General features: G+C 41.5%; 1 protein-coding gene across 2 annotated transcripts in view; it reads left to right on the top strand.

Annotated features, from left to right (window-relative positions):
• The window catches only part of LOC121320102 (cGMP-inhibited 3',5'-cyclic phosphodiesterase A-like), a 141,635-nt gene that overhangs the window by 111,768 nt on the left and 4,690 nt on the right, over positions 1–25,177 (top strand). For both annotated transcript variants that reach the window (XM_041258319.1, XM_041258320.1), the window contains exons 3-13: positions 4,014–4,274; positions 11,708–11,865; positions 13,089–13,213; positions 14,553–14,766; positions 15,796–15,881; positions 17,169–17,347; positions 18,811–18,948; positions 21,254–21,365; positions 21,959–22,072; positions 23,055–23,254; positions 24,327–24,530. In XM_041258319.1, coding sequence (XP_041114253.1) covers positions 4,014–4,274; positions 11,708–11,865; positions 13,089–13,213; positions 14,553–14,766; positions 15,796–15,881; positions 17,169–17,347; positions 18,811–18,948; positions 21,254–21,365; positions 21,959–22,072; positions 23,055–23,254; positions 24,327–24,530 — 1,791 coding nt within the window. The remainder of the gene's footprint in view (positions 1–4,013; positions 4,275–11,707; positions 11,866–13,088; positions 13,214–14,552; positions 14,767–15,795; positions 15,882–17,168; positions 17,348–18,810; positions 18,949–21,253; positions 21,366–21,958; positions 22,073–23,054; positions 23,255–24,326; positions 24,531–25,177) is intronic.

Raw genomic sequence — 25,177 nt, forward strand, 5'->3', positions numbered from 1 at the left:
ATGAGTGAAGTAACTTACAAAAAATAGATGGTGAGTAAGTAGATTCAAGAAAATGCACAGAGTCCTTTTCTTCAGTCAGTTGCCAGGTTTATTGAAATATGCAGGGAGTCTGGTCCCAGGTACAGGACAAACACAATACTCAACATTACAATGTTTGCATGACATTAAATACCCTTCTGTATAGATGGTCCACCTCCCCTTTCTCTGACACTTAACCAGTGGTCAAGGTAATTTAATTTATTGTGTGAGTGTTAATGTGTGTGTGTCTGTGTGTGTAGTCTAGTGTGACAACCTCTGAACTCAGTGCATTCTTCACACTCCTGGAGACAAAAGGTTCATACATCTGCCTTTTGTTATCTCCTTGCGACCCCCTTTGATGCCAGTGGGATTATCTCTCTTGATCTCTCTGAAGTCTTTAGCGCCTGTTCCCTTCTAGTCCACAGCATTGTTATCTCGTTAGCTTGCAGTCAATGCTGGGCAAGAAGCTTGTAGACGCAATGTCTCTATCAATTGTAAGCAGTACATGCAATTTGAACCAAACAGTCTGCTATCTGCAATATTAGTCTCTTTTCAGAAAAGAACACCAGTATAGCTCTGCCAGTCCACATGCGTAGCAAACTGCTAATCAATTCTCAATCCATGTTTTCCAACAATGAGGATGAGTTCAGAGTGATGTTTGCACCCCTAGTATAGTCAAGGGAAACTACTCTGCATCCCTATATGCTTACCAGCATGTTAATTACTCTTTTAAAAACAACACAGTCATCAAGAAAACAGGGATCACTTCCTCTCTTTGTCTTTAAATGATGTTCTCAGTTTTATTTCAGTTTTCTTTTTTTTAGTTCTAGCCTTTATTCTGTAGAGTGTGTTGTGTGTCTGTAGTATTTATAAAATTATAAGACATCTTGCCAAGAAACAATTTGTTTGGTAAAGTTACTGTCAGTCAGTCAATCAGTCAGCAATCTGGCACTTTCAAACCGTGCTGACAGCTTGTTCTGTACATTTGATTTTAATTAAGATTTAATTCGCAAAGTAAAACATACAGGACCTTGAGACGTGTTTTTAGTGTATGTTGTTTTTCATTAAGAATGCTTGCTCTTGGTTACGTCAATGAAAGTAACTGTGTAGGATGTGCTTCAATCCAGCACCTCGATTTGCTACATAAAATCGACATCTCCTGTGTTAAATCATGGCAGGATGAACGCTTGCTTTCCAATGGAAATGTTCACTGCAGATCAGCGTTGCGTTATTGAATCGCCAGGCTTTGTCTTAACATGACATTGTGATTTCAGGACAGGGGTAAGCAATGGGCAGATGCCATGGCAGATGCTAGCTGCCTCACAAACCCAGAAGATGTGCCAGAGGCTCTGTGGCAGAGCACAGCTCTGCTCTTTAGAAATTGGCAGGGATGTGGTTAAATTCCCCTACCTGCCTTGGTTCATTGTGTTCAGGTGGCTGGGGTTGATTAGATGATTAGTTTAATTAACGATTAATCAGCGCCCAGCCACCTGACATAAAAGGAGGCCTCTGCTTTTCATTTAGGGGAGGGAGCTGAGGAAGCAGGTTGGTGTTTTGGTGTTTTGGTGTTTTGGTGTTTTGGTGTTTTGGTGTTTTGGTGTTTTGGTGTTTTGGTGTTTTTTGAATGTGTTGAATCCAGTGAAGGCATTACCCAGCCTGGAAACCTTTATTTTTTTGAGTGTGTTTTTCCTTTATTTTGTTTATTTTGTGTTTAAATTGCTTTGTTTTGGCCCTTGTGCCCTTTCATTTTTGTGTTTATTTATAATAAGTTATTTTTTTTGAACTACAGACTGTCTCTGGGCCTCTATCCACTCGACAGCCTGCCACAGGCTCCATAGCAGGAAAGGGTGCATGCAAGACATTTCATGAACTACTTATGAGCGTGAGTCAGAATCAGGGGAAGTCTCAGTGTATATGCTAACATTTAACAAAAACATATTTCTGCCATTGGATAAAGTGTTTACATAAATTTCATTGCTTTATTGTTGTCCGTGTTGCGGCACTGTGTGTGTGTGTGTTTGCCATAATCCTCATTATTTTAATATAAATCAGCTGTAGGACACTCCCATATAATAATTTAAAAAAAAAACGGTATTATTCTCTGTTTGATTTATGACACATGATGTGTGAATTAAAATTGCTGCAATTCATACAACACAGGATACAGGACGTGATCACTAAAACAATGTGTTTGTTGTAAAAACTACAGGGTGCTCAGGAACTCTTACAGTTGGTTCCCAGCTCCTCCTCTGGCTATGCTGGCTTGTGACTTCATGAATCTGATTGGTTCATCAGTCCAGCCTTTCTGAAATTTTACAATGACATCATTGATTTGCACATATGCAGAGGCAAACACTGGAATAGAAACATTGGAGAGTTTATTGTACAGATTAACGAATCAAACTGAGGACTCAGCAGCCACAACCGTCTGTACAGGAAGCATGTGCGTGAGACGAACTGGCTGAACCATGTGTTGGACCATTCTCACTCCCTCACTCCTGTCCCAATCACTGTATAGCTGAAGGTATGGTTTCAAAGTGTAATTCAAGCATACTACACTCCTCACTGGAAGTCTATAGAGTAAAGAGTCAATGGTTTCAACTCCAGCTTCAATATATGAAGATATTTTATGCATAGTGGTTTAGGTGATTCAGTGAATGCCATCAATTTTATCAAAGACCAGGTGGAGGCAGGGCTCTCAGTCTAGGCATATGCTTGATGTGCATTAGCAAAATGCCTGTGTTGTCAATGTTCCATTTTAAATGAATTAGCATGCAGCTTGATCTTTGTTAGACAGTGAAATTGCATTACTGAGCACCTGAGGCTGAAACAGAATGCACTGGGACACAGAGAACCTTGAAACCAAGCTTTCTGTCTACCAATAGGGATCCTGAGTAGCCTATGACTGTTATAGGTTATACAATTTAGTTAAACTATCCCTGTAAAAAAGTGAAAATAAGTAAATGCCAAAGATAAAGGCTATACTCATAATAAAAAGCCTACACTGTTGAAACTTGCTCAGTAATTGAATGTGGTGTTTGGATTAATGTCACAAAGTTATTGCAAATCCTTGGCGCTTGGGGTTCTTCAGACAGGCGCAAAACCAGCTGGTAAAGGTAGATTTAGCGATACATGTACAGTAATAAAAATATGAGAGCAAAAGAACCTGGAGCCTCTGAGAATGGCTGCAAACTCCATAACACAGCAAGGGAGATGGTGATTAAAAAGGGAACTTGAAGCTGCCTTTTCTTTTGTTTTCTCTTTTCGAGCAGTAGTACACACGTTAACACTTTTCACACACTTTGCACATCTCTAGCAACAACCCCTTTCCTCTACCCTTCAGCCCAGCTGTCCTCTTGGAAGTGTGTCTTATTACCAATTGCAGCTGGTGTCTAGGATGCTGTTCTGACTAATCAGATGCCTACTATGACTAGTACTTCTACTGGCAATGAGATTAATTGCTTGCTGTGGTTTAAGGCTTTAAAGAAATAATATGACCTCATGCTGTGGTTCCTAAACTTTGGTCTGTGGTGTCCCTTACTGAGCTATGGAGATGGACTCAATGAACTAAATCTGTTTAGCCTTGAACAAAGAAGAATGGGGGGGGCATGATTAAAGTCTTTAAAATCTTAAAAGAGTTGATATAGTTAACCCTGACTAATGCTTTAAGCACTGTACAGAGGGCAGAGAAAATTAAGTGGAGACAGACTTAGGACCGAGGGAAGGAGACACTTCTTCACACAGAGTGGTAAGGGTATGGAAGACCCAGCTTCACAAAGTTTCGAGATCAATCATTGCTAGGAACCAGAGGAGCTTAGATGGATTGAATGACCTCCCTTCGATTGTAACATTTTCTGTTCTCACTTTTATTATTAATTAGTCATTTAGCAGTTGCTTTCATCCAATGACTTGCAGAGACTTGGGTGAAGTAAACCAGTTTGGTGTATCAATCCCATAGTGGTGTAAAGGTCTCTCTTCCTCTCTCTCTGGCACAGTACTCTGGAACCACGGTCACTGTGGACATCGCTGTCATGGGGGAGGCTCACGGGCTCATCACAGATCTGCTGGCAGACCCCTCGCTCCCTCCCAACACCTGCTCCTCCCTGAGAGCCGTCAGCAACCTGCTGAGCACACAGCTCACTTTCCAGCCTGTCCACCGGCCCCGCATCAACCCACTGGGGTCCTTCAACGAGAACTACACCTGCTCCGACTCCGAGGAGGGGCCTGAGCGCGGCGAAAAGCTGGCCATCCCCAAGGTAGGAGGCTTTGACTCTTGCTGGTCTGAAGGGTCTAAAGGTTATAGGACTTTTCTTTGAAATCTTTGTTAAAAATAATAAACAAAGTCACAATTCAGAGTTTTCAATGTCTTCAAATGTTGCAGTGGTTTGAGATACACTATATACTGTATTATTTTGGAGTGTGGACCACCACTGATTGATAGTGTGAATGGTCTCTTCATGGTCACATTAAGATAGGTGGGTGTGTGCTAATTATCCACGAATGGGACATTAGGTGTGCAGAGGTGTGAGTGTCTTACAGTGTTTTAAAGGAAAAAATCTACTGTTAACTGGGTGACATGTTTTTATCTTGAGGCTGTCTACGTCTTACTTAAGCATGCAAAGAAGAAACCAGGGCAAAGCAGACCCAAAATAAAGGGCTGCAGTCTTGACGCAATTCATGTTCGAAAGAGTATGCCAGCTGGAATAATGTGAGTTGCAAGCAGTATCTGTATAATAAAGACTCATTTGAAATTTCAATCAGCTCGTAATACTGTCAAATCTGAAGTGACCAGTCACCCTTATGCTGGGATTAAATTTGCATTAAGCTGCCTCTATGCTTATCATGACTTTAAAGCAGTATCAAATAATAAAAACTGCGATCAATAAAGTTGCAGTTATATTCTGCTAAAACCGATCACTTGACCCAAAAAATCCAGTGTATAATAAAGATCACAATTCTTGTTTTATTAGGGTTTTTGGCATTATTAAAAATGCACATAGAGATAGAGCACACTGTGGACTCCAAACCTTTAAACTTTTCTCTTGGCTGAAGGGAAGATGATAGGAATGGAAAGTGAGATGTATTCTCAAGCAGGCTGTACAAGGAACATGGATGAGCTGTTTTCATACAGACAATGCTTTTAAAAACAATGCTAAGGATTAATTGCACTGTATTTAGAGGAGCAAACAGTCAGCATCCTATTGAAATATCAGACAGGTATTAATCAGCAATAATCAAGGCATTGAGAACACTTTATTATTCTGAAGATCTTTTCAAAAGCCTTCCAATTGACCTGAATACGGTCTCAGCTTCCTTGATAAACGAAGGCAGATTGTTCCATAATTTCAGAGTTCTAGAAGAAAAAGCTGTACCTCCCGTGTGATGGATCAGCGTGCCCGTGCATATTATTATACACGGTGTGATGGATCACCGTGCCCGTGCATATTATTATACGCGGTGTGATGGATCAGTGCCCTGTGCATATTATTATACACGGTGTGTTGGATCAGTGCCCGTGCATATTATTATACACGGTGTGATGGATCAGTGCCCGTGCATATTATTATACACGGTGTGATGGATCAGCGTGCCCGTGCATATTATTATACACGGTGTGATGGATCAGTGCCCCGTGCATATTATTATACACGGTGTGATGGATCAGTGGCCCGTGCATATTATTATACACGGTGTGATGGATCAGCGTGCCCGTGCATATTATTATACACGGTGTGATGGATCAGCGTGCCCGTGCATATTATTATACACGGTGTGATGGATCACCATGCCCATGCATATTATTATACACGGTGTGATGGATCAGTGCCCCGTGCATATTATTATACACGGTGTGATGGATCAGCGTGCCCCGTGCATATTATTATACACGGTGTGATGGATCAGCGTGCCCGTGCATATTATTATACACGGTGTGATGGATCAACGTGCCCGTGCATATTATTATACATGGTGTTATGGATCAGCGTGCCCATTGCATATTATTATGCACGGTGTGATGGATCAGTGCCCATGCATATTATACACGGTGTGATGGATCAGCGTGCCCATATATGCTCATTGATGCTTTTAAAAACAGTACTAAGGATTAATTGCACTGTATTTAGAGGAGCAATCAGCAAACAGTCAGCATCCTATTGAAATATCAGACAGGTATTAATCAGCAATAATCAAGGCATTGAGAACACTTTATTATTGTGAAGATCTTTTCAAAAGCCTTCCAATCGACCTGAATACGGTCTCAGCTTCCTTGACAAACGAAGGCAGAGTGTTCCATAATTTCAGAGCTCTAGAAGAAAAAGCTGTACCTCCCGTGTGATGGATCAGCGTGCCTGTGCATATTATTATACACGGTGTGATGGATCACTGTGCCCATGCATATTATTATACACGGTGTGATGGATCAGCGTGCCCGTGCATATTATTATACACAGTGTGATGGATCAGCGTGCCCGTGTATTATTATACACGGTGTGATGGATCAGTGCCCTGTGCATATTATTATACACGGTGTGATGGATCAACGTGCCCGTGCATATTATTATACACGGTGTGATGGATCAATGTGCCCGTGCATATTATTATACACGGTGTGATGGATCAGCGTGCCCGTGCATATTATTATACACGGTGTGATGGATCAGCGTGCCCGTGCATATTATTATACACGGTGTGATGGATCAGCGTGCCCGTGCATATTATTATACACGGTGTGATGGATCAGCGTGCCCGTGCATATTATTATACACGGTGTGATGGATCAGCGCGCCCGTGCATATTATTATACACGGTGTGATGGATCAGCGTGCCCGTGCATATTATTATACACGGTGTGATGGATCAGCGTGCCCGTGCATATTATTATACACGGTGTGATGGATCACGGTGTGGTGTGATGGATCAGCGTGCCCGTGCATATTATTATACACGGTGTGATGGATCAGCGTGCCCGTGCATATTATTATACACAGGTGTGATGGATCAGCGTGCCCGTGCATATTATTATACACGGTGTGATGGATCAGCGTGCCCGTGCATATTATTATACACGGTGTGATGGATCAGCGTGCCCGTGCATATTATTATACACGGTGTGATGGATCAGCGTGCCCGTGCATATTATTATACACGGTGTGATGGATCAGCGTGCCCGTGCATATTATTATACACGGTGTGATGGATCAGCGTGCCCGTGCATATTATTATACACGGTGTGATGGATCAGCGTGCCCGTGCATATTATTATACACGGTGTGATGGATCAGCGTGCCCGTGCATATTATTATACACGGTGTGATGGATCAGCGTGCCCGTGCATATTATTATACACGGTGTGATGGATCAGCGTGCCCGTGCATATTATTATACACGGTGTGATGGATCAGCGTGCCCGTGCATATTATTATACACGGTGTGATGGATCAGCGTGCCCGTGCATATTATTATACACGGTGTGATGGATCAGTGTGCCCGTGCATATTATTATACACGGTGTGATGGATCAGTGCCCGTGCATATTATTATACACGGTGTGATGGATCAGTGTGCCTGTGCATATTATTATACACGGTGTGATGGATCACCATGCCCATGCATATTATTATACATGGTGTGATGGATCAGTGTGCCCATATATGCCCATTGATGCTTTTAAAAACAATACTAAGGATTAATTGCACTGTATTTAGAGGAGCAATCAGCAAACAGTCAGCATCCTATTGAAATATCAGACAGGTATTAATCAGCAATAATCAAGGCATTGAGAACACTTTATTATTCTGAAGATCTTTTCAAAAGCCTTCCAATCGACCTGAATACGGTCTCAGCTTCCTTGACAAACGAAGGCAGAGTGTTCCATAATTTCAGAGCTCTAGAAGAAAAAGCTGTACCTCCCGTGTGATGGATCAGAGTGCCCGTGCATATTGTTATACACGGTGTGATGGATCAGTGCCCGTGCATATTATTATACACGGTGTGATGGATCAGCGTGCCCGTGCATATTATTATACACAGTGTGATGGATCACCGTGCCCGTGTATATTATTATACACGGTGTGATGGATCAGTGCGCCCGTGCATATTATTATACACGGTGTGATGGGTCAGCACGCCCGTGCATATTATTATACAAGGTGTGATGGATCAGCGCGCCCGTGCATATTATTATACACGGTGTGATGGATCAGTGCCCGTGCATATTATTATACACGGTGTGATGGATCAGTGCCCGTGCATATTATTATACACGGTGTGATGGATCAGCGTGCCCGTGCATATTATTATACACGGTGTGATGGATCAGCGTGCCCGTGCATATTATTATACACGGTGTGATGGATCAGCGTGCCCGTGCATATTATTATACACGGTGTGATGGATCAGCGTGCCCGTGCATATTATTATACACGGTGTGATGGGTCAGCGTGCCCGTGCATATTATTATACACGGTGTGATGGATCAGCGTGCCCCGTGCATATTATTATACACGGTGTGATGGATCAGCGTGCCCGTGCATATTATTATACACAGTGTGATGGATCACCGTGCCCGTGAGTATTATTATACACGGTGTGATGGATCAGCGTGCCCGTGCATATTATTATACACGGTGTGATGGATCAGCGTGCCCCTGCATATTATTATACACGGTGTGATGGATCAGCGTGCCCGTGCATATTATTATACACGGTGTGATGGATCAGCGTGCCCGTGCATATTATTATACACGGTGTGATGGATCAGCGTGCCCGTGCATATTATTATACACGGTGTGATGGATCAGCGTGCCCGTGCATATTATTATACACGGTGTGATGGATCAGCGTGCCCGTGCATATTATTATACACGGTGTGATGGATCAGCGTGCCCGTGCATATTATTATACACAGTGTGATGGATCACCGTGCCCGTGCATATTATTATACACCGTGTGATGGATCACCGTGCCCGTGCATATTATTATACACAGTGTGATGGCTCACCGTGCCCGTGCATATTATTATACACGGTGTGATGGATCAGTGCCCCGTGCATATTATTATACAGGGTGTGATGGATCACCGCTCGGGGGGCCCTGAGAGAGGTCTTTGGCAGTCGTCCATCAGTGAGAGGTTGACTACAGGTTCAATGAGAGGCCCAGATTAATCAATCAATTTAACATTTAATTGAGGCACGCAGAATATAAACCATGGTGATCATTATTTGATTAATTGTTGCTGATGGTAATGTTAATGGTAAAGTCCATTCCAATTTATTTTTTATTTTCTAATTCTAACACCCAATTAAACCAAAGGTGTTTCTTACTGCCAGATCTGCAGTGACTAGTAAAGGACACCTAATTTGTAATTAAACTAATTTCAGATGCTTGAGGCTTTGATTGATTGAAGGGTGAGAAGAAAGCTAATGTCAGCCAAGTGTAATTGAATCACATTTCAGGGAACATCAGGCGTTGAATTACTTTGCTTACTTGCATAGAAAATCTTACAATTAAAAATAAATAAATAAATTACTATATATATATATATATATATATATATATATATATATATATATATATAGTGCCGTGAAAAAGTATTTACACCCTGTCTGATTTTCTGCATTTTTGCACATTTTTCACATTCATTGTGGTCAGATCTTTTTGTGGGTTGTAGTAGTATATAGAGGGAGTCTGAGAGAAAAAATGACACCAAAGTTTGGTGCTTCTTTGATTTCTTTGGTGTGCAAGGTAATCAAACATGCAATCTACTGGTGTGAAAAAAGATATTTAGTTAACTTAACCCATTTAAAGTGATAATGAGGGTCAGCTGTTTGAATACTTTGGTTAACAATCAGGCCTAATTTGGGCCAGCCCTGCCCAATATAAATCTGACTAAATTTGGCCCTTACCATCAGAGTGAAGTTGTCAGCACACAGGTTCTAGAGTCACATCATGCTATGATTAAAAGAAATTCCTGAAGACCGGGAAAAAGTTGTTGATGCCGATCAGTCTGGAAAGGGTTACAAAGTCATTTCTAAGGCTCCGAGTCTCCACCAAACCACAGTCAGAGCCATATTGTCCAAATGGAGAAAGTTTGGGGCAGTAGTGAATCTTCCCAGGAGTGGCCGTCCTGCCAAAATCTCTCCAAGAGCAAGGCGTAAAATCGTCCAGGAAGTCACAAAGAACCCTAGAACAACATCCAGGGATCTGCAGGCCTCTCTCACCTCGGCTAAGGTCAGTGTTCGTGACTCCAACATCAGAAAGACGCTGGGCAAAAATGGGATTTATGGCAGAGTAGCAAGGCATAAACCACTGCTCACTAAGAAGAACATGAAAGCTCGTCTCAAGTTTGCCAAAAAGCACCTGGATGATCCTCAAGAATTTGGGAACAATGTTCTTTGGACAGATGAGTCAAAAGTGGAACTTTGTGACCAACATGGGCCCAATTATGTCTGGCGAAAACCAAACACTGCATTCCATAGTAAGAACCTCATACCAACGGTCAAGCATGGTGGTGGTAGTGTCATGATTTGGGGATGCTTTGCTGCATCAGGACCTGGACAACTTGCCATCATTGAAGGAACCATGAATTCTGCTCTGTATCAGAGAGTTCTACAGGAGAATGTCAGGCCATCCGTCTGTGAGCTGAAGATGAAGCGCCGCTGGGTCATGCAGCAAGACAATGATCTGAAACACACAAGCAAGTCTGCATCAGAACGGCTGAAGAACAAGAAATATAAAGTTTCGGAATGGCCTAGTCAAAGTCCAGACCTAAACCCCATTGAGATGTTGTGGCAGGACCTGAAACGAGCAGCTTATGCTCAAAAACCCACAAATGTCACAGAGTTCTGCATGAAAGAGTGGGCCAAAATTCCTCCACGGCGCTGTGAGAGACTGATCAATAACTACAGGAAGCGTTTGGTTGCAGTTATTGCTGAAAAAGGTGGCGTAACCAGTTGTTGAGTCTAAGGGGTCGATTACTTTTTCACACAGGGGCATTGGGTGTTGCATAACTTTCTTTAATAAATAAATGAAATAAGTACCAAAATGTTGTGTTATTTGTTCACTCAGGGTCCCTTTTATCTAATATTAGATTTTGTTTGAAGATCTGATAACATTCAGTGTCAGAAATATGCAAAAATTCAGAAAATCAGACAGGGGGCAAATACTTATAGATATATATAGATTTGTGACAAGCTGCTGTAGGGTTTAGACTGATCGCGTGGGTTTAGATGGGTTTGTTTTGTGTTTATTTCGATTTTATGTATATTTTATTCAAAACAAAGCATTAACAAATCCAGTCCTGATTCTTCTGGCTATCCCATCACATGTGTGGAGAGAATGTGTTCATGATGCACTTGAAAATACACCCGGCCCAGCCTCTGGGAGTGCTTGTGTAATATATCATCATCTTTCTGTGGGTCCAGCGGCTGGGGGTGGATGTACCTTCGTTATAATTTCAGGGGCATGCTGTAAGAAGGCTTCTGCAATATCTGTCACGCTATTTAAGATGCTAAACTAAACACCCTTGAGTGGATTTACTAAGGTTTGGCTCCTGTGCAGTTTGCTCAGTTTTTTACTATGTGGAATAAAAAGCTCAAGATATTTTGTTATAGAGGGGTTCTATTTATGTCAGAGTTATTCAAAGTTTATATATAATTGTATAGAAATCAGGATTGCATTGTGTTTTCAGCGTCTGAGGAGAAGCCTGCCCCCGGGTCTGCTGAGAAGGATTTCATCCACGTGGACGACCACGACGTCGGCCACAGGCCTGCCAACCATTGAGCCGGGGCCAGTCAGGAGAGACCGCAGCGGCAGCATCAAACCAGTCCACGAAGCCATCACGAGCAGGTAAACCAGAAGAAACCGAGCAGCAAGCACGGGGCTGACGTGGGAAACCAGTTCCACACTAATGGTGCTTAGCTGTATTAAAAACAGGTCATGGGAACTGCAGAGTGGGTATGAACAGCAGATCTGTGCGATAAGGGGAAACCATTGGATGTGGCTTATTTGGACGGGCATTTAGTATTGAGTGAGTGTTTTATAGTTATTGAAAAAAATGAATGCGAAAGAAAAACAAGCAGACAAATAACTTTATTTTTTATTTTTTATCAGGTGTTTTTTTGGACACTGAAATGTCCTCAAGTTCTGTTGTAACATTTTCCTGAAGGTTATAGCCAGTGTTAGAACAGTGGCACTAAACCAGTTGGCCTAAAAGTAAAGAATTCCTCCCTTAAAAACAGGTAATTTAAAAAGAAAACAGTGAGAAAAGGCATTTTCCACAGTGTCACCCGCTGTACACATCCAGGAGTACAGGAGGACTCACTCCTGCCATATTTGGTATTTATTCCACGAGTAGCTCTTCTTTATTTTTATTTGACAGTTTTAGTTAAATATTGCACAATTACATGTACCTCAAAGCCAAGACTTGAATATCCTTTTCACTCCATATATGGAAATGTTTTCTCAGCATCACTTCCTCTTATGGAATTTAATCGGAGGATATTTTTACCTTACTCCTGTACATTCAGAGCACCCCTCAAGCCCTTAAGATCTTTAGCCTGTCTATGTTACATACTGTACAGCTCTGGCCAAAAGTGTTGCAGCACTTACAATTTTAGGATTGAGACATAATTTAAAAAAAATAAAATAAATAAATATATATATATATATATATATATGAACATCATTTAGATCTTTTATATTTCCATCATGTAATCAAAGAAACTACTAAATGACATTGCAAACATCTACCAGAAGCCATAACAGTAGTACAGTATTTCATGTTAGATTTCGAAAATGTCATATTTTTAAAGTATGTGGAAAACTACAAAGTGGTATGTAATTGAATATGTTAACATCAAATTATTTAGCAGGTTTTGTTTTACTTTATGAAGAAAAAATAGTTAATTCTATAGGGTGATGGAAAACTTTTGGCAATATGAATCTCGTTTTTGACAAGGCTCTTTTGCAGCACGGTCTGGAAGGCAGACTCTAACGGTTGTTCTGGCTCTTGTTTTGCAGCACGGTCTGGAAGGCAGACTCTAACGGTTGTTCTGACTCTTGTTTTGCAGCACAGCTAACAGTGACTCCTGGAACAGCTCAATCATGCTGACAATAAACAAGAGCCGGTCCCTCTCTGCCTCATACACTGCCCCCACTGCCAACCACCTGAACACCAAGAAGCAGAGCAGGCCAGGTGAGTCTCTGTTTCTTTCTCTTACGATAATACTGGCTTAACTAGTGAACTGTATATGAAGCTGTAGGTGTGTGATTGAGTATATTATTGGAAACCACAGCCCATAAATATCCTAACTAATGTAAATGGAACTAACAGTGTAAATGGAAGCCACGACCATGCTTCTTTATAACTGGTTCAGTGGAACAAAGGGCAGCTTTATAAAGAGCAAGAATTGCACCAAACAGTCAAGGATCCCTCTCTGCATCATTGCCTGTGACCTAAACTTGCCTGTACCAAAAACAATAGATGCAGCTGCTCCAGCAGTGAAGCCTGATAAAACCATGGCTGGACGAAAGAACCCCGAACATCAGGCAAGATCCGAACTAAAAGGCAGCAAATCTCAACGAAAGGCAAATCTCGGCTCAAAGACAAATAAAAACACATTAAAGAGGGATACAGGAAATATTGGCCACAATATTTATTTTGTTTTATTTTGTGATCTGAAAGACACAGCCCAAAGCTGAGTGCAGTTTTACATAGGTTCTGTACGACAGCCTGTTTACTCCTTAAAATATAGTCCAGTAAGTGGTGAGCCGAGGATACAAATAATAATTGGGCACACTAAACTGGGGAGAAAACCAGGGTAAATTGGAGACGACTAAATTTTTTAAAATAAAAAATAAAAAAATTAATAAAAGTTATTGAATAAATATTTGTTAACACAGATTGTATTGAATTCTGACAGTTGGTGGTAACATGTATTGTGCTAGCAGTAGGAAAGTAATAAAAAAGCAGTTCCAGAAAATGTTGCATGAAAGCCAGTGTTCCATGGGATGATTTGAAAGTATGTGACATTAAATTACTAGCTCTATTGGAGTAAAATTTGTTAGCAATGATGTCCTGTGAGCTGTTGGTGCGAGACCGTGGTGCTATTGCTTTATCTAGAGACGTGCACCAAATACATGTCGCCTTTAGGGTTTTAATAAGATTTATATGAGGGTATTGGTGCCACCTGGTGTCCAGATACTCAAATACACTACATTTCCGTTAACCCAGAAAAACTATTATAAATGTCACAAAAAAAGTTATGTAGTTATTTAAGATTGGCTAACCCCATTCTTGATCATATATTAAATACTAATAATAATAATAATAATAAAATAATAATAATAATAATAAATAATAATAATAATAATAACTAAATCTATGTTGACAAAACCAAGCTGTTCTGTTGAATATGCATCACCCGATATCAACAAATAGAAAAGTAATTTTGTTTTCTGCACATCTCTACTTTCTTTTGTCCTTTTTAGTTTTTTCTTTTAATGTGCTTATGACGAGGGTGTTCTTTTGCTAGGTTGTCCGCCTTCCAACATCTCACCTCTCACCTCCCCGTGCCATTCACCCATCCAGGGGACCCCGGCCAGTAGCCCCACCAGCAAACACTCCTCCGTCGAGTTCCCAGACACAGCGGACCCTGCACTGATCACCCAGCACAAAGCCTTACCCTCCACTCAGAGCTCCTCGGACCCCCTGGGGCCGCACAGGGACCCCTCGGCACTCTGCACCAGGTAAGACTGTGGGGTGAACTTCAATCTTCATTGTTTCTTTTATTCTTTTCATTGCCATTCTCCACAACTATCCAACGCTACATATCTATCGCAATGGCTTCATCCACATCACCCTGGCCGCCAGTTGGAACCACATTCAGGGTGGCTGGTTCCACCAGTGTCTAGGTACGTCAAGCTAGGGGGTGGCTGTTTATCCCTCCATGCTCCGGCTCTCTGGAATGCTTTGTCAGGAATCATGGGAAATGATCGGATAACTGCGCGCAGGACTGGAGTGCAGCTGTAGAGAAGCAATCACTCATAGCAGGGGGCAGCTGTAATGAGTTCACCTGCCTCCTGCCAGTGGAAGTTTAATCACACAGCCAGGTGGTCCAGCTGTATTGAAACTGAAGCCCAGGGATTTACTGTCTGGTAGTGCAGCTAATGTCCCGAAGCCTGTATTTATATATCTTCTGGTGGATTGATTTGGAACAGAGATTAAACAAGAAGAACATCCAATGTCCTTTGCAAGGGATTACAGACCTCATATTGATCAATCGGTTTGAAGGAAATCTAAGATCCGTTTTCTAATGCGCTATTAGGGTTACTCATAGCATCCCTTCCTTACTGTACTGTAAATTAATCTAATATGATTAGTGGGAAAAAAAAAACATAATTTATTAAGAATTTCATGAAGACATCTGAATCGTATCTACAGGATAGGAAAATGACAGGCTTTCTAAGGTTGATTCCCTTATAAAAGTTTGCCATAGTAGAATCATAGCAAAGTGTACAAATACATAGTGAAGCATAGGTAAGCATTGTAAAGAAAAAACAGGTATGGTAAATCATATTGATAAACATGGAAAACTAGGGTACTTTAGACACATTTTTGACATTTTTTCTGGTTTGAACTCAAAGCATGCTGCTTGCTTTAAGTTGTATAATTGAAACTAGAGCGGTACTAACTACAGCTTTTCTATTAAAAAAAAAAAAAACATTACAAAAGCGCCAAAGCCTTTGCTAAAGATACTTCTTTATATCCTTTCTTAGCTGTGGAAGATTATTCAACAAAACAAACCGCAGTGAAGGCAGTCTGGACAGAGCGGACACACCCACACATTCAATAAACAGGACAGGTAACAAGTACCCTCTTACTGGTGCAGATAATTACCCTGGTGTCATTCTATAGTAAAGAAAACACAATCATTATCTGCGTATGCCAGAGAAATGAGAATGCTACCATTGACTATGGCTGGTTACTCAGTTAATGTTCTCGTCTATTGGTTCTTTGCTTGTTTTCTATTCTTTAATTTGGGATATGCACATTTTCCCATGCAAGGGTAGGGATGAAAACCCCATGCAGATTCCTGGTACCTGATCCCTTTGTGTGTTATAGTTCACAATCCCAGCATTGCGTACTGTGGCTGCAATCAGACCGGGGAACCATGAGCAAAGGCATCAGGATGCAGCAGATTGCCAAAAAAAAAAACCACACAAAACATTCTCTGCACAACAAAATAGGGACTATAAATATCGTTAAACAACCTAATAAGAGGTAATGGACTCGATTCTTAAAGATATTCACTACAAATCATCAATTAAAAATCTTAAGGGTAGCTGTACTAAAGTGTTGCGCCTGTCGCTACAGTCACAAACAAGCTGCAAACGAATGGGAGGTCTAGGGTGAAATGTACTAAACAAGCGTAATGCAATTAGCCACTTTTTAAGGAATGCTTTGCGGCAGCAGCTTCTCTTTGAGGTTCAGCTTTAGATGAATATGAATTATGGGCATTCCTGCACAAATTCGCAAAAAGCGGGTGGAGATAGTGTTCTCAAATATTATAATGAGATGTACTATAGCTGCAAGAGAAAATGTATTTTCGCATTACCAACTTTGATGTAAATTAAGACCAAATTAAGCACAAGTACAGGTTCGGCATTCATATAATTCTTGAGCTGCTGTCTGGTTTAAAAGATGACCTATAGCCTGTCACCCAGAGAAGCCATGCTATCCCTGCACTGGTCAAGATGTTGTCCACCCTGCATTATCCTGCCTCTGGGTCCTTTCAGGGGACTGTGGCAACTATACTACTGTACTGCATCGGCCTACTTTGCATGTTTTACATAATGTAATGTGTAGCCTACCCAAAACACATTAATGTGATTTATTCTAAAAACATGTCGCACAACTCTTGCAATGCTAGAGATCTCGCTAAGATGACGCAACAGATATTTAAATTAGTATATTGTGGACCTCTTCATGAACATATTTTCTCTTAGTACATACAACAAAATGTATACCCTCTATGATGGTCATTCTTTTTCCTTCTGGGTTTTCTGAAGCAGCACTATAAAACATGCAGTCCTCTTCATGTGCTGATCATCATCCTGTAGTAAGTCCATTCTTGTTTTGCAATGGACAGAGGACCCTGCTCAAGCGACGTCAGACTACGACAGCACCCACGAAACCAACAACAGCTACAACAGCGACATCGTCCAGAACGAGGACCATCCCGAGTGTTCCAAAGAGTCCAGGGAAGGGTCTGTCTGCAGATCATACAGACCAGACACCCTCATCTTGCACCCCTTGATGCCACCCGAGGTATATAACAGACCAGACACCCTCATCTTAATGCCACCCGAGGTATAGAACAGACCAGACACCCTCATCTTAACCATGGTATACTGCAGACCAGACACCCTCATCTTAACCATGATATACTGCACACCAGACACCCTCATCTTAACCATGGTATACTGCACACCAGACACCCTCACCAGACACCCTCATCTTAACCATGATATACTGCACACCAGACACCCTCATCTTAACCATGGTATACCATCAACCATGACACAGACACCCTCATCTTAACCATGGTATACTGCACACCAGACACCCTCATCTTAACCATGGTATACTGCACACCAGACACCCTCATCTTAACCATGGTATACTGCACACCAGACACCCTCATCTTAACCATGGTATACTGCACACCAGACACCCTCATCTTAACCATGGTATACTGCACACCAGACACCCTCATCTTAACCATGGTATACTGCACCAGACACCCTCATCTTAACCATGGTATATCACAGACTAGACACCCTCATCTTAACCATGGTATACTGCAGACCAGACACCCTCATCTTAACCATGGTATACTGCAGACCAGACACCCTCATCTTAACCATGGTATACTGCAGACCAGACACCCTCATCTTAACCATGGTATACTGCAGACCAGACACCCTCATCTTAACCATGGTATACTGCAGACCAGACACCCTCATCTTAACCATGGTATACTGCAGACCAGACACCCTCATCTTAACCATGGTATACTGCAGACCAGACACCCTCATCTTAACCATGGTATACTGCAGACCAGACACCCTCATCTTAACCATGGTATACTGCAGACCAGACACCCTCATCTTAACCATGGTATACTGCAGACCAGACACCCTCATCTTAACCATGGTATATCACAGACTAGACACCCTCATCTTGCACCCCTTAATGCCACCTGAGGTACATTATTCTGGCCTCTCAGACCCACAGCAAGACGTGTATATTTTATGAGGAGTGGAAACTCTTTGCCATTCACTTTCAATGGTATTCCAGATCCTGTTATCCTGCCATAAAACAACAGGGCTCAGTTTGGAAACACATGGCATAAAGAGTCCATTGGCAGCCTGTAGGTTTGTGAATTCAGGTAAACATGGAATTAACTACTTTGTTAAGCTGTATGGACCATGTGCCATATGTTAACAGTTTACCATCAATAAGCTAAAAATACCCACATTTGTTATCATGATGACATTGTCTGTGACTATAAAAGTACAGTCTATGCTCAACATTCAGCGCAGTTTCAAAGTGGTTGTGTAACTTTGATCCTTAGGCTGTTTGCAAAGTGAAGACCCCAGAGGTGCAAGGGTTCATACAGTGAGTACCATTCGAACAAGCCAGCAGCCATCCACTGGCATGCTCTGCAATGTGAAGCACTGCATAGTAAGAGTTAAGGAGATGGTATGTGCCCTGTCTGTCTGCTGCAGGCCAAGCCCATTCTAGCTGCAGAGCCCCTGGTGATGGAACACCTCCACCCCATCATGGAGCAGCTGAACAACTGGAACTTCCCCATCTTTGACCTGGTGGAGAGGACCGGGGGAAAGTGTGGCTGCATCCTGAGCCAGGTGGGTCCTCAGCCTCGCTACACACAGAGTAGTGGAGCTGTGCTCACTTTGCATTAGTGAGACAGAGGCAAGGGGCGTGTGACGCTGCACTGCCCAATGAGCAACACAGCTGGAGAGGACAGAGACGAGGCTGCTGCTGAGAGTCTAGTGACACAATAGTGGTTACAAAAACGCTCAGCTCACGCTTTATTCAAGAATGTTGGTGTTGTTTTTATAGGTTTGGGTTTTGGGATGTCTTTAAAACTCTAAAAATAGTTGGCGGAATTAACTCTAGCCCAGTGGTCCTCAAAGTGGTGCCCGTGAAGCCAGGCCATCGTGCCCGCGGCAGCTGTTCTTACATTATGGGTGAACACATTTCTGGTGGGTCGTAGCATGTGACAGGAAATACGGGTTTAAGCATGTTTTCCAACAAAAGCGTCACAGCAGTCTGTTGACAGCGCTGCTCGCTTATGCTGTGCTTGTAAGTACTCGACGTATTTTTTTTCCTGCAGGGCCTCTGTGTTACAATCAACCAATTGAATATCTGCATTTCCTCTGCGGTAGCCCAATCATAAGTTAGCTGGGTGGGACATAAACTGTGTTTGTTTAATTTGCAGGTACTGACAGTAAGTTTAACCATCAGGAGAGTCAAATATCTGTAAAGTTTTATGGAGCTGTCCAATCATAAGCAGGCAGAGGCCGTATCACAGTATTCTGCATGAAAATTGAAGGCGAGTGAGTAGCCAATGGGAAAGTGATCAATCTGACAGCTGTCCAATCATTCATAAGCAGAGATGGGGTGTTAATAAAAACAATACGTTTCAGTATTTAGAGTTTAATTCTCTTTATATATTTTTTAATTTCACCAGGCAAGGGAAACATCGTAGTAGATTTAGTTATGAATCCATTTTCTCTGAATAATTGTACTGGAGATGAGCGATCTTTAAAACAGAGTAGTGTTGACAAATTTGCCAAATTGAAACAAAGTGGGACGCTGTTTATCCTCTTTTATTTTAGTTTATTCATGGTTATCTGTGTAAACATGCTATTCAAAAATATACACATCGCATATTTTATATAAATTATTTAAAGAATAAGTGCAGCATGCACAATTACTATCACTAAAACTCTTATATATATATATATATATATATATATATATTATATATATACACACACACACACACACACACACACACACACACACACACACACTGTATATGTTTTAGGAAGGCAGTGTTTAAGATAATAACCTATGCAATAGTCGGCGTGCCCACAAAGTAAGATCAATCTATGCCCGTGCCAAAATTATTGAGGACCACTGCTCTAGCCAGTAGTTTTAGTGCAGAAAACCTATTGATTGTAAACCTGCTTGATGTCTACACTTTGTTGCTGTGATCCTTTTAAAGGATTTTCTATATCTGCTGGCTCGCCAGTAGGAGGACAATAAATATCTGCTCCAAATCCCTACACTGAGCTGGTCACCAGAACACCGGTAGTCTCTGGAATTCTGAAATGATATATATTGTGATTTATGGGCCCTCATAAAAGTGCCTGCAGTATACCATGGTAAAACATTGGAGTACTTTTGTACCAACCTGGGTTATGCTGTTCATCATAGTGATTTATATAGATTGGCTGGTATGACTTCTTTATCTTGATGAAGATTGAAACACTGCTACGTACTGTCATTGTTTATAAGTCTATCCTTGGCAAAACCTCAAATTACTACTTACCTCTGGTAATACTTATAATCTTAGATCTCAGACTGTGCTCAGTTTTCTCAGTTCCTAAACTTTGTACAGAATTTGGAAAAAAGACATTCAGTTTTCTAGTTCTGTGGTCTTGGAATAAACTTCAGAAGAGCTGAAAATGACTGTCTTGATGACTTTAAAGGTATCCATCTGTGCAGACGAGACATGGCTTTGTTTTGGTCGGTGCTCCTAAAGTGTTTGTAAAGAATTAATTTGTTTGTGTTGGCTGTGTTCATTTAAACTTGTGTGTTTTTTGTATTATATGCCACCTTCTTGACCAGGTCTCCCTTGAAAGGGGATTCTAATCTCAATAGGACTTTCCTGGTTAAATACAAAAAAAAAATACATAAATGAATAAATAAACAATGAAAAAACAGTACCAAAAGCTTAGTAAAACGTGGTAAAAAATACATATCCAGGCTATATTAAATGCATGGCAAAAGAAGGACTACTAGTAATCCTAGTAATACTGCCCCTGCCCTCCCCCCCGGCACCGTGACAGCACTGAGCGTGTGATTGAGTCGGGGCGCCTGAAGCTGCCTCTCTTACCAGCCCTTGACTCTGTGTTGCAGGTGTCCTACAAGCTCTTTGAAGACACAGGGCTTTTCGAAACATTTAAGATCCCGGTCAGAGAGTTCATGAATTACTTTCACGCACTGGAGAATGGATACAGAGATATACCTTGTGAGTAACCCCTTCTGTTTATACAGCGCTGTCTTCCAGAAACGCTTCAACAGTAATGGTCTTTTTTTCCATTTCCATTACTGGTGTTACTGCAATGAATGTGTGATCCATACTCCCATCCTCAATCTCTGCCCAACACGCCTCTGCAGAAGGTTCAAATGGAATCCGTCGATCCCAGATGCCATTGAATGGCTTTCCAGTCTCAGCATACAGCTAAAAACCTGGGCGATTGCTTTTCACATGCCATACGAAAGAGAGACTGTTTGAAAGTGTTTGCGATTATTTTGAGTATTCTGGGTTCTTTTGCTCCCATGTAGAGTTATTATCACTTTGAATCTGCCTACATATGTGCTTACATATCATTACAATGTTATTGTGCCTAGTTGCAATGTACTTAACACGTCAATCTTTTAGCGTGCTATGTGTAAGTACACAATTGTATCAGAAAAGGGTTTGGGTTAGGTTTTTATGTCTTTCACCACTAGAGGGAACCAACAGGCTGCCACAGCATGTTACATTCTCAGAGGCTATGTTTTAGTGCCACCTTTCCAATGTATCTATTTATGTATTTACATATTTTTTGCTATGAACAGATCACAACAGAATCCATGCCACCGATGTTCTGCACGCAGTCTGGTACCTCACAACCCAGCAGATTCCTGGACTCCCCAGTCCACTCAATGACCACGGCTCTGCCAGCGATTCAGGTAGCGGTGATTCACCCACTCCAGTTGCTGACTGTAACAGAAAGGTCTGTGCAGAGTCCCATATGGGATTATCTGAGGTTAACTGATTTAGTAACTGGTAAATGTCAGCACCCTGAGCAGTGTCAGTGATGCCTGCTGACCACCCAGAGCTCTGTGGGGTGCTTGTGAAGATCTGGGAGCGGACAGGCTGGCTTCACTTGTCATTACTGAACACACCAACAACTTTCTCAAACCACATTTGGCTGACCCCTCGCTTTAATAAAATTGCTTAATGAAGCATCATCACTTACTGCATTACTTTTAAAAGGCAAAGAGAGGAACTGATACCTGTTTTTTAAAGAGTCATTAGTTTCAAAGATTATTAGTCTATATATATATTATATATATATATATTATATTATATATATATATATATATCTATATATATATATATATATATATATCACATATATATTATTACTTAATTAACAACAGTGGTTAACTTATGTAAGAGTCACTAAGAATAAGGTGATATTATTATATTATAATATGTAATAATAATCATAACGTAAACAAAACAACACATTTGTTTGTTTGTTTGTTTTGGGGGGGGGGGGTGGTGGTGGTGCTTTGAGTTCAGAAGCTGCTCCAGTTACTTACCACCCACATATGTAATGTAGGTTAGATCATATTAGTACAGCAGCTTATTGCCAAAAACAAAAAAACCTAAATAAAAGGAAACCTAGTGCAGAACTGTAGGTTACTGGATGGATAATATGAACAGAAATAAACAAATCAATCAGTCTGAAGCTATTTGCTCTTCAATATTAATTTTCAATTGAATTGATGTATTTATTCTTATGTTTATTGGCCAGTGTATCTTATCCTTTATAACGATCATTTTGTTAGTTGTCCATTAATTGACTGATTTCATGAGCATGTGAGTTTCCATTGCTGACCGGCTCTCTCCATGTTTCTTGTGTTGTCGGTTTGTTTCGCACAGACTCAGACAGTGGTATCACTCATGGTCATATGGGATATGTTGTATCAAAAACGTACAGCGCTACAGAAGACCATTACGGGTGCCTGTCTGCTAACATCCCTGCCCTGGAGCTGATGGCGCTGTACGTTGCTGCAGCCATGCATGATTACGATCACCCAGGAAGAACCAACGCCTTTCTGGTGGCCACCAGCGCCCCTCAGGTAAGCAGGGCTCAAACAGGTGAAACAGGGATTTCAAATTCCTAGCAGACACTACCCTTATACAAGCTGACCACAGTCATGGTGCAGCTTTCCCATGCTTGCAGTATGGGTTCACCATAGCTTACCATGGTGTGCCATGTTTTAGCAGACCTCTCTGGTCTTTACAGTGCTTCCCTATGCTTTACCATGCTTTCATTAAGCTTCTGTTACACTTTGCTATGCTTTTATTATTGGAAACTTTTATAAGGGTTCAGAGCAGTGTGTATTCACTTATCATTGTATCTTTGCCATCACTGTATCCTTCTGTACACTGACTTACAGTAAGCACTAATATTACTAGCGATAGTTGGGCACAAACATGGCGTATACTTCCTATACGCACCTAGAAGCTCCTGGAGTTGTGCTTGGATGCACCCACGAGTTTCATCCAAACAATGTACATGCTGCCAGTCGAAACAGATAACAAAGCAAACAAAGACAGTGAGAAAGGCCCTTGCTCTCAAGCCCTACTGAAATTTATTACATGACCCCATGCATCTAATCTTGCAGAGTGGGGCATCTAGTGATCAAATTCAAAACATCATTCTGACCTCCCCTTGACAGGCCCCTGGTTCGCAGTGTTGTCCCAAAACTCTCCAGCACACTGCCAGCAAAGGACCAAACCTCTACAGAACAAGTCAGTCCGCACATAGATTACTAAAACAGAACAATGAAAAAAATACCTGAGCTCAGCTTCACTTTGCAGTTCTCTCGCCCAAGGGCGACGCATTACCTATGTGGGGTTTACAGCTCTGAAAGAGTGTTCAAGGGCCATACAAGAGGTACTCATGTCTCTGAAAATGCAGGCAAATACTAAGTTTAGACTGGAACAGCAGCTCATTGGGACCCTGTGTGGTTCCCCTGGGGATCGGAGGACGGTCACTTACCTTTAGTTCTCTTGAGCTGTCGTGAGGAATTTGTGTGTTGGGAATGTGATTGGACATTAGGGGAGGAAAACAGGATGGGGGGAGGGGGGGATAATTAGGCTGAATATTTGTGCACACGCCCTGCAATAACTTTTCTGTTTCGGTAGGCTGTGCTGTACAATGACCGGTCAGTGCTGGAGAACCACCACGCTGCGTCTGGCTGGAATCTGTTCATGTCTCGGCCGGAGTACAACTTCCTTGTCAACCTGGACCACGCGGAGTTCAAGCGCTTCCGCTTCCTCGTCATAGAGGCCATCCTGGCCACTGATCTCAAGAAACACTTTGATTTTCTGTCCGCTTTCAATTCCAAGGTAAGTGGGTTTGAGCTGCTCGGACTGCCTATGTTGTCCTAGTGTAGAATCATTAACTGTGCTCACAGGGTAAGCGTCGATAAGCAGCCTTGGTCTTGGCAAACGACTGCCCTTGTGTATTGTGTATTGGACCATGATAAAAGAAGATACGTGGAATTAAATAACTTATTTGGCAATGTTGAAGTGATTAAAGTTTAATTCGAAAAAAAACCCCATAAAAACTTTAATAATTGTCATCTCACCATGACGTTAAATAAAATATCTAAATTATGTTCATATTATTATTATTATTATATTATTATTATTATTATTATTATTATTATTATCTCAAACCTAAAATCCTAGGTGATGCAGAACTTCTGGCCAGAGCTGTATACTGACAGGGAACAATCAATAACATTACCAAACCACAAATAAACACTCAACAATTCATTTGGAAGCCTGTAAGTAGCATCACATGCTGATCAAAGGATAACAGTTAACCTGCTAATACAAGGGAGAGTGTCCTGAAGGGCACATTGGTCAATGCACCCTGTACCTTAAACTCTGCCGTGTCAGTTAGGATTGCTTGTCTTAATAAGCAGTGTGTAGTGCTGACCCTAACCCTAACGCTACACTGCGCACTGCCGTATCAGTTAGGATTGCTT

Source organism: Polyodon spathula, chromosome 8 (assembly GCF_017654505.1).
Source record: "Polyodon spathula isolate WHYD16114869_AA chromosome 8, ASM1765450v1, whole genome shotgun sequence".
NCBI classification, from domain to species: domain Eukaryota; kingdom Metazoa; phylum Chordata; class Actinopteri; order Acipenseriformes; family Polyodontidae; genus Polyodon; species Polyodon spathula.